This window comes from Rhynchophorus ferrugineus, unplaced genomic scaffold (assembly GCF_030347505.1).
Source record: "Rhynchophorus ferrugineus isolate W39M unplaced genomic scaffold, kcgeb_rfMv2 rfM9, whole genome shotgun sequence".
NCBI classification, from domain to species: Eukaryota; Metazoa; Arthropoda; class Insecta; order Coleoptera; family Curculionidae; genus Rhynchophorus; species Rhynchophorus ferrugineus.
Window position 1 is genome coordinate 32,151,700 of NW_027472588.1, and position 12,932 is coordinate 32,164,631.

Consider the following 12,932-nt stretch of genomic DNA (forward strand, 5'->3'; position numbering starts at 1 on the left):
AGAAATGTTGAAGTTACCAATGAAATTAAGAAAAATTTCTAAACCAAAGAAGCTCCAGGACATGATCTAATAAGTCGGCAATTTCTTAAGCAACTTCTAAAAGAACGTATAACAAAGCTAGCGCATATATTTAACGCTACACTGCGATTGCAATACATGTCATGACAATGACAGTTTGGATTCAGAAACAAACATTCGACTTTTGGTCAAGTACATCGTATTACGGATATAAGTGAAAAAGCTTATGAAAAAGAAACTTGTTCAACTATATTTCTAGACGTAACAGGTCAATTGAAAAGTCCCCGGCCAACCATAGTAAAACACAATTTTTTGGCAAAATTAGTTTTTTTTATTCAACATAATTCCCTTCAAGAATGATTTCAAGATGACACTGATTATAGCGACCCTCCAACTTTTCGATACCATTTTTGTAGTACGATTTGTCCTTCAAAATAGGCCTCAGTTTTGGCGATCACCTCTTCATTCGACGAAAATTTCTTCCCAATGAGCATTCTTTTGAGATCCGACAACAGGAAATACTCGCTGGGGACCAGATCTGGAGAATTCGGTGGATGAGGAAGCAATTCGAAGCCCAATTCATGGATTTTTGCCATGGTTTTCACTGACTTGTGACACGATACATTGTCTTGGTGAAGCAGCACTTTCTTTTCTTCAAATGCTGCCATTTTTCAACGATTTCGTCCTTCAAACGGTTCAATAACGCTATGTAATAGTCGTTATTGATGGTCCTTCCTTTTTCAAGGTAGTCAAAATACAGATGCCATAACCTTGCCAGCCAACTGTAGCGTTTTCCTACGCTTTGGAGCGGGTTCATCGTGTGCAGTCCACTCGGGTGACTGTCGATTGGACTTCGGAGTGAAATGATGGAGCCATGTTTCATCCATTTTCACATATCGACGCAAAAACTCGGGTTTATACGCTTGATCTTCAACACTTCTTCAATCTTCAAACATTGCTCCGAATTATCAACTCGTCGTTATTTTTGGTCAAAAGTGAGCTCGCGCGGCCCCCACTTTGCACAAAGCTTCCTCATACCCAAATATTTGTGAATGATATGTTGTACACGTTCAGTTGATATCTTTAGAGTGTCTGCTATTTCATTCAGTTTCAATTTACGGTCATTCAAAATCATTTTGTGGATTTTTTAAATGTTTTCGTCATGTCGTAATGTTTTGGTAACAACCTCTTTTAAACGTCCCCTGCGTTCACCATCTTCGGTGCTCATTTCACCACGTCTAAACTTGGCATACCAATCCTTGATAGTTGATTTTCCTAGGGCAGTGTCCGGAAACTCGGCATCAAGCCAATAACAAAAGCTTCTCCACTCATATGGATTTAATTCTAGTAGCGCCATCTATGTGTCAGGTCGGGAAATTTTCAATTGACCTGTTATATCTGACAGACAGGTGTGGAGAAATGAGCCCTCACGCCTGTGATGAAGAGTTATCATATCGCAAAATCGTTTTTTCAAATTCTAGCAGTCGTTTAGGTCGTTTTCCGATCATTGATTAATATTTATTGATTAATATGAATCATTTATGAATTGTAACGATCAGCATTGTTTTACGTAATTTTAGAATCTCATTATACACAATACAACAAAGCAGTATCTGTTGAATCATTCAAACAGCAATAGTATTATGAGTAATCTAACCTAGAATAATATTGTTTTTGTATTGTATGTACTCTCCTATAAGTTATATAAGTTACTAGAGCCTTTTTCATAGAGCTATCACATCATTATTCATCATTCATACACTATCACATTCCAGTACTTCAAACGGCACTCTAAATTATCAATAAGTTATTTAATTCGGTAACTTCGACTTAAACCCTTATAAAAATAACTTAGACATACTCTAATATACAAGAATAATTACAAACATTAAATACTTCTGATATTGCAACTTTAATCACCACAGCATGTTCTGCTTTGCCTATTGTTTTGAAAATAACAAAAGTTTCACTCAAATAATCGTAACTTGTAGAAAACTAATAGGAATAACATTTTAAATAAGGTTAATAACAAAATACCTGACGGTTAATTCAAAAATCATATTGATCAAATATCATGTTATTTATATACGCCAAACTGAAAACTTATTGGGTGACATATAGCAACAAAATAAAATTAAATATGACTGTAAATTGACACCTGTTCTCAGCGCCACCTCTGACGAAAATTAAGAATTATTAACTGTCACATCTAACACCGGCATATATATTTATCTATTTTATTTTCAGTTTATCTATTGTTCATTTCTATTTCGGAGATGAAAGATACACACGAAGCGTGAAAAACGTACTCTATGGATTTTCGGAGATTTTATGTAAGACCTAATACGAAAATTATAGCGCCAAGTATTGTTTTCCATTATGTTTCAGCTAATTTCGGTGGTATATTGAGCTTGTGTCTAGGAATTAGCTTCCTTAGCATCGTCGAGATATTCTATTATTTGTCTCTGAGGTTGTTTTGTATGTACAGACAACAAAAACGAGTTAGGATTATATCATAACAAAAGTGAATTATAACCCTTGTAGTAAGGCAACCAGTCATTCCCTGAGATATAATATAAAATATATGTACTTAAAAAGTAATTCGGTGTTTAAAGGGATTAAATAAAGAAATTATAGTGTTTTAATTGTTTTAATTGTATTCGAAACATTGACAAAATATTTTTAGTTATACATTATATAATAATGATTTAATAGACGTCTTTATGTGCCTCATATACTGAAAGCGAACGTGTTGACGTTATAAAAATGTAGGGTGAACAAACATTTGTTTAATGAACATGGAATATATTCCGCAATGTAAATAAACGTTTTAAAGACAGTTAATTTATTAGTTTGATTAGTATTAAAAATACGATTGTTTTTCATCAAAAGCATTATAATTCACATTTAACAGGTCAATTGAAAAATCCTCGGCCTACCATAGTAAAACACATTTTTTGACAAAATTAGTTTTTTTTGATACACTGATTATAGCGACCCTCTAACTTTTCGATAGCATTTTTGTAGTACGATTTGTCCTTTGGTCCAAAATAGGCCTCAGTTCTTCATTCGAAGAAAATTTCTTCCCCCCGAGCATTCTTTTGAAATCTGAGTACAGGAAGGAGACAGTCGCTGGTGGCCAAATCTGGAGAATACGGTGGATGAGGAAGCAATTCGAAGCCCAATTCATGGATTTTTGCCATCGTTTTTCGGCGATTTCGTCCTTCAAACGGTCTAATAACGCTGTGTAATAGTCGCTGTTGATGGTCCTTCCTTTTTCAAGGTAGTCAATGCGTTTTCCACGCTTTTTCCACGCTTTTTCCACGCTTTGGAGCAGGCCCATCATGTGCAGTCCATTCGGATGACTGTTGATTGAACTTCGGAGTGAAATGATGGAGCCATGTTTCGTCCATTGCCACATATCGACGCACAAACTCGGCTTTAATACGCTTGATCATCTTCAAATACTGCTGCGAATCATCAACTCCTCGTTGTTTTTGATTTTAAATGGGCTCGCGCGGCACCCACTTTGCACAGAGCTTTCTCATACCCAAATATTCGTGAATGATATGATGTTCACGTTCAGTTGATATCTTTATTTTGTCTATTATTTAAATGTTTTCGTCGATAACAACCTCTTTTGAACACCCACTTCGTTCACCGTCTTCGGTGCTCATTTCATCACGTCTAAACTTAGCATACCAATCCTTGATGGTTGATTTCCCTGGGGCAGTGTCCGGAAACTCGGCATCAAGCCAAGTTTTTGCTTCAACTGTATTTTTCCTTTCAAAAAGCAATATTTTATCAACACGCGAAATGCCTTTTTATCTATTTTTTCACAGTAACAAAAGTTGCTTCACTCAAATCGCTATAATTCACAAACTAATGATCCGACAGCTGTCAAATTTATATACGCATCTTTTGAGGGTTGGGGCTAACTATGGATTTAATTCTAGTGGCGCCATCTACGTGTCAGGCCGGGGACTTGTTATTGTTAATGTTATAAAAAATGGATAAAAAGGAATTTCGCGTGTTGATAAAATATTGCTTTTTAAAGGCAAAAATACAATTGAAGCAAAAACTTGGTTGATGCCGAGTTTCCGGACACTGCCCCAGGAAAATCAAACATCAATGATTGGTATGCTAAGTTTAGACGTGGTGAAACGTGCACCGAAGACGATGAACGCAGTGGACGCCCAAAAAAGTTTGTTACCAACGAAAACATTTAAAAAATCCACAAAATCGTAATAAACCCGAGTTTTTACGTCGATATGTGACAATGGATGAAACATGGCTCCATCATTTCACTCCGAAGTCCATTCGACAGTCATCCGAGTGGACTGCACATGATGAACCCGCTCCAAAGTGTGGGAAAAGGCAACAGTCGGCTGGCAAGGTGATGGCGTCTGTATTTTGGGATGCGCATGGAATAATTTTCATTGACTACCTTGAAAAAGGAAGGACCATCAACAGCGACTATTACATAGCGTTATTGGACCGTTTGAAGGATGAAATCGCCGAAAAACGGACGCATTTGAAGAACACAATGCACCATGTCAAAAATCAATGAATTGGGCTTCGAATTGTTTCCTCATCCACCGTATTTTCCAGATCTGGCCTCCAGCTACCATTTCCTGTTCTCAGATCTTAAAAGGATGCTCGCTGGGAAGAAATTTTGGTCGAATGAAGAGCTGATCGCCGAAGCTGAGGCCTATTTTGAAGAAAAGATCAAATCATACTACAAAAATAGTATCGAAAAGTTGGAGTGTCGCTATAATCAGTATATCACCCTTGAAGGAAACTATGTTGACTAAAAAAACCATTTTTGCCAAAAAAATGTGTTTTACTATGGTAGGCAGGAGACTTTTCAATTGACCTGTTATATTTCCTGTTATAATTATAAGATATATTATTATATATTTCCAGCACTCTAATGACGGATTTTTCCTTCTCCTTTAGTCTAAGTTAAAAAGGGATAAAATGCTGTCTGATGAGTTTATTCCAACATGTAACTGAATCAGCCTATAAAATTCGATTTGGGTTGGTAGTGGTGGGCCACGTTGCTAAAAATCTGTAAAATGCTTCAAAACATTACTGATAATTGTTAGAAGTTATAAACATTCTAAACCAAAAGTTAAATTTGATGCGAAAACACTGCAACAAGCTAACATACATACATTTTGATGCCATACATTTTGATAACATTATCTATATTGGTAGCTTTATCTATTCTTATTTTTGTCTTCTGTGGTAGATGTTTACTTTTCTATAATATTCTGCATATCTAGAATCCTTTACTTGTTTATATGCGTTCTCTTTGTCTCCATTTTCGAATTTGTCTGACTCTTCTAACTCTTGTTTTCTTATTTTTCATTTTCCACTGAGTTTATAATTTTCATTGTTCTTATATTACCTTTCTTTATTCCGTCCAAATGTTTGTTCTGTTATTGATTCACCTTTTGACATTTTTTCTAACACATTTACATCTTGCGTAGAAGAACATATGCACTAGTGAATATCAATCATCATCAACTCCCACAAGCAGAGCAAGTTAAATATCTTGGTTTGTACTTAGATTGACGCCTAACCTGGAAGAAGCACATACTCTATAAACGAAAACAACTTCGATGAAAACTCGACTGAAATTATATCAAATGTATTGGCACATCGGGCGCAAATCCAAGTTATCATTAGATAACAAGGTGTTGCTGTCTGAGTCTATACTCAAGCCTATTTGGTCATATGGGATCCAACTATGGGGAACCGTTAGCAAATTTAATATATCCATCATTCAACGGTTCCAAAATAAAGTGTTGCATGCCATTGTTGATGCTCCATATTATATTTCAAATAAAGTGATACAACGCGATATTCCTCTAGAACCTATAACGAGTGTAATTCAACGTGTTTGTGTGAAGTACTTCGAAAGAGTGTCGGTGCATCCCAATGTACTCGCTAATCAGCTAAATATGCGACGTAGTAGTGAAGTGCGTAGACTAAAACGTTTAACACCACCTGATCTGATTACTGGACATACTTAAACTTTAGAATAAGCTTTAGAATAAGACCAATTAATTAAGATAATATTTTATACAGAAGATTGCTTAATGAAGTGATTTTCGACATGCCATGTATATATAATATAGACATAATACTTATTGCCAATAGGGCAGATTGTGGAATCACGAAGAGTAAAAAAAATTTATATCTTAGACATCTGCATCTACAACAGTTGTCAATCTTCTTTGATATATATTCTTTGCATATGTTGAAAAATGTGCTGTACTCAGTGTATGCTAAATTTCTTAGTTAATATTCTTAACTTATCTAATTCCTTCTATTACTTCCAGTAATCTATGTATATTGATGAAGTTGGAAGCTGGTTCAAAATCAGCGAATATCATTTCGATTTACCATATTATTGCCCTAGAGCATTTTCTAATATTTGTTTTCTCGTACATACTGTACCGGCTGTTGATTTTCTTTTTACGAATCCACATTGATGACTTTTATTATTCCTGCTGATTTCCTTCATAATATATCGTCATTCCTCGTTCTAAAACTTCTGGGATATTCTATTTATTTCATCGAATAAATTATTTCGCTTTTCTTTCTAATATTGTTAATTCAACTATTGCCATTGATACAATATATAAATATATCCAAATTCTGAATACAAATACAATGGAATCTGTTTTTAATTGATGTTTTATTATAGGTTAACGCGATTTAATTGCACGAATTCTGTGATATATTGCTATCAAACTATATTTGATCGATTATCATGGAAAGTAATTAATTACCAGGGATGTATATGTATGTATTTATGTATATGTGTTACGTTGTATGATTTGCTTTGAAATTCTGATGATGTCACTTATGACAAGTATTTACGTTATATTTCCGATTATAATGGATTGGCAAGAAAATAATTAAAGAGTAATAGCGTTTGATTAGCTTCAGCTTATATCTAGGATAGTTTATTATCCTTCAAACGCGCTACAGCATAGCTTCATTGAATAAATATTACTGAAGATAGGCGAGTTTAAAGCCACCTCTCAAGAAAAACCGAAAATACCACGCCCGATCTGATAATAACATTTTTCTTAATTTATTTATAACATTGTTACTAGTCATTGCCGACTAACCTACAATTTGTCTTTACAATAATTTACATCTAGGTAACTGAAACGGTCAATCGAAAAGTCCCCAGCCTACCATAGCAAAACACATTCTTTTGGCAAATTTTTTTTTATTCAACATAATTCCCTTCAAGGGTGATACACTTATTATAGCGACCCTCCAACTTTTCGATAACATTTGTGTAGTACGATATGTTCTTTGCTTCAAAATAAGCCTCAGTTTCGGCGATCACCTCTTCATTCGACGAAAATTTCTTCCCAGCGAGCATTCTTTCGAGATCTGAGAACAGGAAATAGTCGCCGGGGGCCAGATCTGGAGAATACGGCGGATGAGGAAGCAATTCGAAGCCTAATTCAGGGTTTTTTGCCATCGTTTTCACTGACTTATGACACGATGCATTGTATTGATGAATGTCATAGTCACTGTTGATGGTCCTACCTTTTTCAAGGTAGTCAATGAAAATTATTCCATGCGCATCCCAAAATACAGACGCCATAACCCTGCCAGCCGACTGTTGCCTTTTCCCACACTTTGGAGCGGGTTCATCATGTGCAGTCCACTCGGATGACTGTCGAATGGACTTCGGAGTGAGTGATGGAGCCATGCTTCATCCATTGTCACATATCGACGCAAAAACTCGGGTTTATTACGCTTGATCATCTTCAAACACTGCTCCGAACGGTCATTCAAATTCATTTTGTGGATTTTTTAAATGCTTTCGTCGGTAACAACATGTTTTGGGCGTCCACTGCGTTGACCGTCTTCGATGCTCATTTCACCACGTCTAAACTTAGTATACCAACCCTTGATGGTTGATTTTCCTAGGTATTTTTTCCCTTCAGAAAGCAATATTTCATCAACACGCGAAATTCCTTTTTATCCATTTTTTTCACAATAACAAAAGTTGCTTCACTCAAAATACTATACTTTACAAACTAATGATCCGACAGCTGTCAAATTTATACACGCATCTTTTGCGGGTTAGGAATAACTGAAAAACATATGGATTTAATTCTAGTAACGCCATCTATGTGTCAGGCCGGAGACTTTTCAATTGACCTCTAGAAGGACCCATCGGCTCTATCTTAGCCTCTAGTGTAATAATGTTTATGTATTAATACTGCTGTTTTTCTGTTAAATGCACCTCACTACAGTACATTACACAAGACCAAATAGTTTAATCCTTCTGAATCTGTGACTTTTCTGGTATTATTCAAGAGTTGTATTACTTCGATATTGACATGAGAATGAAGTCTGTCCTCTAGTCTTCTTACAAGAGTCGACATCTGAAGTCCTGTAGTATTTGAATGGACCTACAATATTTCTCAGTACTTTGTACTGGAATACTTGCTTATTTTTATATTACTTTGTGCGCATCATCATAATTGAGCCTGATTATAAAAATATATACCTTAATAGTAAACTAATTGTTAAAATCTTCTAGATTATTAATTTACTCATAATAATTATTGAAAACTTGCGGTGACTAAATTATAAAAACTTGTCCTCAGCTTGAAATATATATATATATATATATATATATATATATATATATATATATATATATATTTATATAGCATTTCTTTTTATTTTCAGGTCATACACCCAACAAAATTGTATACTGGAATGCCAATCAAACTACACTTTGATGAACTGTAAATGTGTTCCTTATTATTTACCAAGTAAGATTTTATGTGCTGTAAACTGTGTTCAAAATAACAAAAACATACGACTTACATTTTCTTAGAGAACAAAACGATCAAATATTGTGGGAAGTCGGAGAAATCTTGCGTGGATGGAGCTAAAGGTGACATGGAACTAGAAAGTGGAAATGGGTAAATGATTAAATGATTTTATACTATAGATAAAATCATACAATTAAGTATAAAAACACTCATTGTTTCAACAAATTGTGTAATTCGATAAGAACATTTTAATTTTAAGCTTTCCAAGCTTTTAGACTCTTTTACTAACTCCATCACAGTTAATTGATATACCTGTAATTAATCAAAAAATCAAATTAAAATATAATAGCGCCATCTCTTATGGACTACAAAACTTATTGAACTACCTAGTAGATATAACAGATGATATTATTAACACTATTAATAAATACCAGAAGTGAATTAAAAATCGCATAATTATAATCAATTAGGCGCTTTATTTGAAATTATTGATTGAATTAGTAACATTACCAAACTAATACTTTGTTCATTTCTAGATCAAGTTGTCACTGTTTACCTTCTTGTTTTTTTGTAAAATATAAAGACTCAAAATCAATAGCGAAGTTGTCATCTATGGTAAATAACGATATTCCTAATTTTTCTTCAAATTACATATTGTAAGTATCCTTTTATAATCGATCTACATCTACAACTAACTATATTGCAGAAAGAATTTTGCGGCAGTACATTTTTATTTCTACAATTCGAAATTCACCAAAGAAATAAAACGGGAATTGTTCACTTTTACGGAGATATTGTGTAAGGTTGCTTTTGTTTTAAATTTATTATATTCATATATGTTCCTATTTTTCTAGCAAATATAGGAGGTTTATTAAGCCTCTGTTTAGGTTTTAGCTTTTTAAGTTTAATCGAACTATTATATTTTCTAATTATTCGTATTTCTTGTGATATAACTAAACAACATCGCACATACAGAAAACAGAAAATTAAAAAACTATCACCACCGTATCCATTTTTACGATAAAAAATATAAAATATTATAGATAATTTTAGCCATAATAGGCTCTATATCTAGTAGTTCAGTTAGATATGCACATGTAAAAATTTTAGGTTATGTTATTATATTAATAACCTCAAGAGTTTTAATATTTGAAATTCAATTTCTTTATTATAATTTTAATTGTAAATATTTGAATATAAAATGACTGAAGCTGGAGTTTGCAAAATTAAATCCGAGTAAGTAGTATATTATTTCCGCCAATATAATCATATAATAAATTATCATTTTTAGATATATTTTACCTGAACAAGAAAGAAGAGCAAATCTAAACTTAATTTCAGATAAGGATAAAAAAGATATCCTTAAAACTGCTAGCGAGCCACCTATAAAAAAACAACGTTTATCAAAAAAAGAAAAAAAGAAATTATCAGGCCAAAACAAAAGCAGGGGGCCAACTTTCGTTCATGATCAAAGCAAAGAATTGTGTGATTACCTAGTTCAATGTTGTGAGGGAGAAGATATTCCTCTATGCCAACGTGAAAATTGTAAAAATCTACATGATTTAGAAATATATAATAGCATCAGACCTCAACATCTTGAAGGTGTATGTTATAATTTTGATATATCTGGAAAATGTCCAAGAGGTTTAGCTTGTAGATTTGGGAAGTCTCATATAACAGAAAATGGAAGGAATATAATAAATAAGGAGAAATATGAAATGTATGAAAGTTTAGGTCCATATACAAAAAATCAGTTGAATAAGAATGTCCAATGGTCTTTAAGAAAAAGGACATATAATTTTGATTTGGCAGAAAAATTGATTAATCATAATGATGCTGTTATAAAAAATTTAACTAAAAATGAGGTAAAAGTATTATATTTAACGAATAGGACTTTTCCAACAGCATGTTTTTTCACTTTTTTAAGAATTCTGGACAACCCAAAAAGACTTTTGGATCTATTACAGATGAGGATATTATCAAGTTAAAAATGGAAGAAAAAAGAAAAATTACCTGGGAAAATAAATTATTCTTAAGTCCACTTACAACAGTAGGTAACTTACCTTTTAGAAGAATATGTAAAGAATTTGGTGCTGATATAACTTGTGGTGAAATGGCTATGTGTTCTGCTTTGTTACAAGGTGCCCCACAAGGTTTTTGCATTTCAAATATATATTGATTCATGTTGCAATAAAAATATGATTTTAGAATGGGCATTAGTAAAACGTCATAAAAGTGAAGATGTATTTGGTGTTCAGCTATGTGCAAATAATCCACACTTACTTACAAAGTGTGGACAGCTTCTTCAACAAGAATGTGATATAGATTTTATTGACTTAAATTTGGGATGCCCTATAGATTTGGTGTTTAAACAAGGAGGAGGTACTTTTTGCATATTTTTTTCAAATTGTATTTTTATTGTGTGATTTTAGGTAGTGGATTATTATGTAGAAATAGAGTTCTGGAGTCATGCGTAAGAAATTTAAGTGATATTTTACACATACCAATGTCAGTAAAGACAAGAACTGGAGTTTATAAGGATGAAAATATTGCTCATTCTTTGGTATATATAAATTAAATTATGAGACTATTGTAGATAATAAATATATATTTTTAGGCTCCCAGATTTAAAGATTGGGGTGTGTCATTAATTACAATTCATGGCAGGTCTAGAGAACAAAGATATACAAAATCAGCAAATTGGGCCTACATAAGAGAAGTAGCTCAAGCTGCTTCACCATTGCCAGTTTTTGGCAATGGAGATATTTTGAGCTATGAAGATTATACAAATTTTCGTGAATTAGCTCCAGAAGTTCAAGGTGTAATGATAGGTAGAGGAGCTTTGATTAAACCATGGATTTTTACTGAAATTAAAGAACAAAAATTATGGGATATATCAAGTACTGAAAGATTCGACATAATTAAAAAATATGCCAATTATGGGTTAGAACATTGGGGATCAGATAATAAGGGAGTTGAGAACACAAGAAGATTCTTGCTTGAATGGTTATCATTCTTATATCGCTATATACCAGTTGGAGTGTTAGAGCAACCACCTCAAAAGATAAATGAGAGACCTCCATTCTATATGGGTAGGAATGAACTAGAAACATTAATGGCATCACCATCTGCTGCAGACTGGATAAAAATCACTGAAATGTTATTAGGAAAAGTACCTGATGGATTTCACTTTTTACCTAAGCATAAAGCTAATTCTTATAATTAAATAAAATTATTAAAATATGTTATAGGTTTTATTTGAATTAACTATAGCTATATAACTAATCAAAAAAAAATAAAAAAATTAATTAATGTTCAGTTTTATCCTTAGAGCTTTTTTGGTGTTGTATATAATCTAAAAAATCATTTAAACCACTAAATTCAGTTCTGCCTTGTGGAGGATTGTTTTTTGGTATTCTAGGTAGGATTTCACCCATTTTCTGTCTAAATTCCTTTAACTAAAATTATATAAACATAGTAATAATAAAAAATAGAATAACTTTAAATTACATTATGTGCTCCTGAAATTGTCCAAATTCCATAGAATAATATTCCACATCCAGTTATGGCATATAAAGTGCCCCAACCCAATGCTCTTAAAGCTAAACCTGCTCCTGTTTCAGGTAATTCTTTAGTAGGAATAAAACCTTTACCAAAATGGGTAGGATCTCGTTTTCTTGCAGCTGCTATTGTTGTTCCAAATCCTACTATTGCAGATATACCAGAAACTGCAGCTAAGAAAAAGCCGGCTAAAAGTGGCATTAAAACAATATTCATCAAAACTACAGTGGAAAATAAATACCCTTTAACCTAAATTCCGGCGAATATTGTGATTTTTCGATAGTATCTACAATAATATTTTTATTATCCATATCTATTGGTACTATAATGTGTTTCTAAATAAAGAAATACTTAGGTTATCAATAACATATGTGAAGTTATATACAAATTCCTTCTTAAAGTAGAACTAATAAGTGCAGAGGAAACAATTATTATATGTACATACATTATACATATTATGTAGAAACATTATTCACATAATTGCTTTTTTTTATCTATATTATTAAAATATTCCCTAATACATAT

The 12,932-nt window shown here is 32.9% G+C and overlaps 3 protein-coding genes across 4 annotated transcripts in view; 2 read left to right on the forward strand and 1 right to left on the reverse strand.

Moving 5' to 3' along the window:
- Window positions 1–9,870, forward strand: part of LOC143202666 (pickpocket protein 28-like) — a 26,096-nt gene extending 16,226 nt beyond the window's left edge. Inside the window, exons 13-17 of the mRNA XM_076414323.1 lie at window positions 8,758–8,843; window positions 8,909–8,996; window positions 9,383–9,502; window positions 9,553–9,644; window positions 9,701–9,870. Coding sequence (XP_076270438.1) covers window positions 8,758–8,843; window positions 8,909–8,996; window positions 9,383–9,502; window positions 9,553–9,644; window positions 9,701–9,870 — 556 coding nt within the window. The remainder of the gene's footprint in view (window positions 1–8,757; window positions 8,844–8,908; window positions 8,997–9,382; window positions 9,503–9,552; window positions 9,645–9,700) is intronic.
- Window positions 9,727–12,090, forward strand: Dus3 (Dihydrouridine synthase 3). 2 transcript variants are annotated; one of them, XM_076414476.1, is made up of 7 exons: window positions 9,928–10,082; window positions 10,138–10,391; window positions 10,449–10,711; window positions 10,774–10,999; window positions 11,055–11,228; window positions 11,279–11,409; window positions 11,464–12,090. In XM_076414476.1, exons 1-7 carry the CDS (start codon window positions 10,048–10,050, stop codon window positions 12,070–12,072), a joined length of 1,692 nt encoding a protein of 563 aa, XP_076270591.1. In that variant the 5' UTR covers window positions 9,928–10,047; the 3' UTR covers window positions 12,073–12,090. The 2 variants fall into 2 exon arrangements, with proteins under 2 accessions (XP_076270590.1, XP_076270591.1); XM_076414475.1 differs by having other exon boundaries at window positions 9,727–10,082; window positions 10,138–10,711.
- On the reverse strand, window positions 12,088–12,793 carry LOC143202747 (transmembrane protein 242). The gene is made up of 3 exons (XM_076414516.1): window positions 12,649–12,793; window positions 12,357–12,595; window positions 12,088–12,304 (listed from the first exon to the last, which is right to left on the reverse strand). The coding sequence occupies exons 1-3, from the start codon at window positions 12,716–12,718 to the stop codon at window positions 12,155–12,157; spliced, it is 459 nt and encodes a 152-aa protein (XP_076270631.1). The 5' UTR covers window positions 12,719–12,793; the 3' UTR covers window positions 12,088–12,154.
- Window positions 12,794–12,932: the final 139 nt, after the last annotated feature.

Excerpts from the sequence above, each read along its gene's own strand:
- Dus3 (XM_076414475.1), top strand. The coding sequence starts at position 10,048 with ATGACTGAAGCTGGAGTTTGCAAAATTAAATCCGA. Across the intron at positions 10,712-10,773 it reads AAAATTTAACTAAAAATGAG|AATTCTGGACAACCCAAAAA; the intron begins GTAAAAGTATTA and ends CACTTTTTTAAG. Across the intron at positions 11,000-11,054 it reads GTTACAAGGTGCCCCACAAG|AATGGGCATTAGTAAAACGT; the intron begins GTTTTTGCATTT and ends ATATGATTTTAG.
- LOC143202747 (XM_076414516.1), bottom strand. The coding sequence starts at position 12,718 with ATGGATAATAAAAATATTATTGTAGATACTATCGAAAAATCACAATAT. Across the intron at positions 12,596-12,648 it reads GCCGGAATTTAGGTTAAAGG|CCGGCTTTTTCTTAGCTGCA; the intron begins GTATTTATTTTC and ends TGCCACTTTTAG. Across the intron at positions 12,305-12,356 it reads CAATTTCAGGAGCACATAAT|TTAAAGGAATTTAGACAGAA; the intron begins GTAATTTAAAGT and ends ATATAATTTTAG.